Source organism: Humulus lupulus, chromosome X (genome assembly GCF_963169125.1).
Source record: "Humulus lupulus chromosome X, drHumLupu1.1, whole genome shotgun sequence".
Taxonomy (NCBI): Eukaryota; Viridiplantae; Streptophyta; class Magnoliopsida; order Rosales; family Cannabaceae; genus Humulus; species Humulus lupulus.
In genome coordinates, this window is record NC_084802.1 from 134,750,710 (window position 1) to 134,755,243 (window position 4,534).

Genomic DNA, 4,534 nt, shown 5'->3' on the forward strand with positions numbered 1-4,534 from the left:
CACTTTGACTTTTGATTTGAGATACAAAAATCTGTCCATGAGAAGAGATTTGGTGAGAATAATAGCTGTTTGATCCACAGAAGGAACATATCGAACTGAAAATTTCTGAGCTAGAATTTGGTCTCTAACAAAATGAAGATCAATTTCAATGTGCTTGCAGCGTGCGTGAAACACAGGATTAGCAGCCAGAGCAGCAACACCTTGATTGTCAACCCATAAAATTGGACAGCCTGCCATTGTTACTTGCAACTCAATTAGTAAAGAGACTAACCACCGAATTTCTACTGCTGCATTAGCCAATTCTCGAAACTCACTTTCAGTGTTTGATTGGGTCACTACCTGTTGCTTTTTAGCTGACCAAGAGATGAGATTTCCACCAAGAAACATGGCATAACTCCAGTGGAGCATCTGTCATCCAGGCAGGTTGCCCAATCAGCATCCGAGTATGCATGTAAGGTCATTGAAGTGGCAGGTCGAAGTAACAAGCCCTCTGAAATTGTTCCTTTTATATACCGAAGTAATATTTTGCAAGCTTCCCAATGAGTAACAGTTGGAGCATGAATAAATTGGCTCAACTAGTTATGATAAAGGCCACATCGAGTCTGGTTAGTGTGAGATATTGAAGAGCACCCAAAGTACTCCTATACAAAGTTATATCCTCAAATTGAGCACCATCAGTAAGGGAAAGCTTGTGAGAGGAACTAGTAGGAGTAGAATATGGTTTGGCACCTTCAAAATGTAACTTGACAAGCAAGTCAGGGACATATTTAGTTTGAGACAAATACATAACAGCTTGATTCCTATGAATCTCAACACCAAGAAAGTGGAGTAGTGATCCCAAGTCTTTCAAGAAAATGTAGGATTCAAATATAAAATTAGTCTGTTGATAAGAGGTTGATTTGGCCCTGTAATATCAACATACACAAGTAGAAGAACTAGCAGAGAACCCAAACCATAGACAAATAAAGAGCTGTCAAATTTGGAAACATTGAATCCCCACTGAAAAAGTGTTTGGTTTACCCTCTTATTCCAAGCTCTTGGAGCTTGTTTCAATCCATAGAGAGCCTTGTGTAATTTGCAAACATAGGTGGACTTTGAAGGATCAATAAAACCTTGTGGTTGTTACATATACACCAATTCATTTTGGCTGTCATTTAGGAAAGCATTGCTAACATCCAGTTGTTTTACATTCCAATTCGAAGAGACAACAAGTGTTAGAACCCAAGAAGATACACTTCTTAGACCGAAAACTCAACTTATGATTGTTGTATGGACGTAGGTGAGGGAAACAAATGCACCCAAAAGGCTTGAGAAATGAGTAATTAGGTTTTCTTCCAAAGAGACATTTATAAGGACTGATATCATCAAGAACTGGAGTTGGTAGTCTGTTGATGGAGTAAATAGCACATTGAAAAGCATGCCACCAATAAACAAGATCAAGACCTGATTGTGCAAGAAGAGTAAGACCCATTTCTGTAATTTGCCTATGTTTCTATTCTGCCTTGCCATTTTGTTTTTGTGTTTTTGGACATGGGTGCTGAAATTTTATTCCTTGATCCCTCAAGTATCTTTCAAAAACTCTATACTCTCCTCCTCAATCAGTTTGGATGCTCTTTATCGGTAACCCAAATTGTTTTTCCACCAAGCTTTTAAACTGAATGAATACATCAAAAGCCTGAGATTTAAGCACCAGGGGAATATCCAAGTAAATCTGTTATAATCATCTATAAAATGAACATAATATTTGTACCCCTCTTTAGATGCAACATGAGAAGGTCCCCAATAGATCCGTATGAATAAGTTCTAGGGGTTGATGGGCTCTACTTGAAGACAATGGAAATGGCAATCTATGACTCTTTCTTGTTGACAAGCATAAAAAAAATTTAGATTCTTTATAGACCAAGAGTTAGGAATACTAGACAATATTTTGCTTAATAGTCTAGATGGGGGATGCCTAAGTTTATTATGCCATATATTTACATCTTGATTTATTGAGCAAGAGTACAGTGTCAGATTGAAAGTAGGATAAGAAATGGAACTTTGTTCTTTATTAATGAAAGAGTTATTACAATTGGAATGGTGAAAAACAGAATGTTTACAACTCTCTAAACAACTAGAATCAATACAAGACTCATGAACTAAATTGGATTGAAAACATGATTCTGACTTGGGCTTTGACTGGGTTGCTAAATTGCACTCCAAAGGATGACTTTTTGGACTTTTAGGATCCTCTCCATGCATATACAACCCATCTCTAACTCTCCCTTTGAGCAAGACACTCCCTGTTTGCTTGTCCTTAACAAAACAACATGATCTGTGAAACTCAAGAAACACATCATTGTCTTTGGTTAGTTTAGACTGTTAGAGTTATTATTTGAGGGCATTTTAGTCTTTTCTTAATTATTGTTATTTTATATCTTTTGCCTTATATAAAAGGCTTGGCTTATTAGTTTTGTAATCTATAATACATTCTCTCTATTTTGCAATACACTCTAGCCTCCCTTTTCTCTCTTCATCTTTTTGCTATCTCTCTTTTGGGTTTTATGGATTGTGTCTTTTGCATAATTATCATGGTATCAGAGCAGGGTTTATGGAATTGAATTTCTTAAGCGTATTGCAGCAAACTGGTTCGAAGCATCTTTGCAGTAACTCGGTATGTGATTTTCGTGTTCATTCTGAAATTTTAGGGTTTCGTCAAATTACAGAATTTGGGAACTTTTGTCTGAGATAGCATTTGGAAATTTGTTTCTGAAATGGCAAGTAATAGAGATGTTTCCCTTCAATCCATTAGTGTGAGGTTAGATGGAAAGAATTATTCTTATTGGAACTATGTGATGAAAAAAAATTTGAAAGGGAAAAAGATGTGGGGTTATGTTTCTGGAACTTTGGTTAAACCAACAAATGACAAAGCGGATTATGCAACTTTGCTAGAAAATTGGGAAGTGGATAATTCAAAAATTATTACTTGGATAAACAACTCTGTAGAACACTCCATAGGTACCCAACTAGCCAAGTATGAAACAGCGAAGGAAGTTTGGGACCATCTTGCAAGGCTGTATACTCAGTCTAACTTTGCAAAGCAATATCAATTAGAATAAGATATTAGAGCTCTTGAACAGAAAGATATGAGTATTCAAGAGTTCTATTCAGTTATGACAGATCTATGGGATCAATTGGCCCTTACTGAATCTGTAGAATTACGAGCTTTTGCACCATATATTGCTCGTAGGGAGGAACAACGATTGGTTCAGTTTTTGATGGCACTTCGTGATGACTTTGAGGGACTCCGTGGCTCTATTTTGCATCGTTCTCCACTTCCTTCGGTTGATTCAGTAGTTAGTGAACTGTTGGCAGATGAAATTCGTCTTAAGTCTCAAGCAGGAAAAGGCATCCTCCCAGCACCCAGTCCCTCTGTTTTGGTAGTTCCTCCTCGACACTTTACTCACCATGAGAATAAACCTCACACAAAGGTTGGAGTTGATGAATGCAGCTTTTGCAAACAAAAAGGTCACTGGAAGGCTCAGTGTCCTAAATTAGTAAATCGTGCACCTCAGCAACAAAGACATCAACTCAGACCTCCTCAATTCGGTAATCAACCGCCTCGTTATGGTAGCCAACCACAGTTTGGCAACCACTCACAACCTCGACCATACCGTCCTCCGCAATTTAATGCCGCTGCTACTGTACCTCCATCTGACTCGTATGATTTTGGGGCCTCATCTTCCAATCCTGCTCTTGCTGCCCTCTCAGAACAGTTTCAGAAGTTTCTTACCATGCAGCCACATGCTATGTCCGCCTCTTCTTCGGTAGGTCAGCCCCCTACTAGCTCTTCAGGTATGACATCCTCTACATGGATTTTAGATTCTGGAGCCTCGCACCATATGTCTCCACATTCGAAATCTTTTGTTTCCTTGTGTCCTGCATCATCTGTGCCTGTCATGACTGCTGATGGTACTCCTATGCCATTAGCAGGTGTTGGTTCTGTTTTCAGTCATCATTTATCACTTCCTAATGTTTACCATATTCCTAAGCTTTCACTAAACCTTGTATCTGTTGGTCAATTGTGTGATTCTGGTTACTTAGTGTCTTTTTCTTCTACCTCTTGTCATGTGCAGGATCCGCAGTCTCAGAAGCTGATTGGGACCGGCCGTAGGCGGGGGGGTTTATATGTTTTGGATGAGCTGAGATTACCAGTATTTGTAGCTCCTAGTGTTGATCTGTCTTCCTTTCGATTGTCTCCATCATCATCTAGTTTTTAATTATGGCACTCTCGCCTTGGTCATGTTTCAGCTTCCTGTTTAAGATTCTTAGCTTCTACAGGAACCTTAGGAGATTTGCAAGTTCATGATATTTCTGATTGTAGTGGTTGTAAACTTGCAAAATTTTCTGCTTTACCTTTCAGTAAATGTACTTCATGTTCTGTTGCACCTTTTGACTTAGTTCATTCTGATGTGTGGGGACCCTCTCCTATTGCTACAAAAGGAGGGTCTAGATATTGTCTCTTTTGTTGATGATCACACTCGATTTTGTTGGG

At 38.6% G+C, this 4,534-nt stretch overlaps 1 protein-coding gene across 1 annotated transcript; it reads left to right on the plus strand.

Annotated features, from left to right (window-relative positions):
- The first annotated feature begins 2,854 nt into the window (after positions 1-2,854).
- On the plus strand, positions 2,855-4,258 carry LOC133804937 (uncharacterized). Its single transcript, XM_062243046.1, has 2 exons — positions 2,855-3,834; positions 4,116-4,258. Exons 1-2 carry the CDS (start codon positions 3,126-3,128, stop codon positions 4,151-4,153), a joined length of 747 nt encoding a protein of 248 aa, XP_062099030.1. The 5' UTR covers positions 2,855-3,125; the 3' UTR covers positions 4,154-4,258.
- The last annotated feature ends 276 nt before the right edge of the window (positions 4,259-4,534 follow it).

Coding starts and splice junctions, on each gene's coding strand:
- LOC133804937 (XM_062243046.1), top strand. CDS start 3,126: ATGAGTATTCAAGAGTTCTATTCAGTTATGACAGATCTATGGGATCAA. Junction 3,835..4,115: donor GCCCCCTACTAGCTCTTCAG/GTATGACATCCT, acceptor TGTCATGTGCAG/GATCCGCAGTCTCAGAAGCT.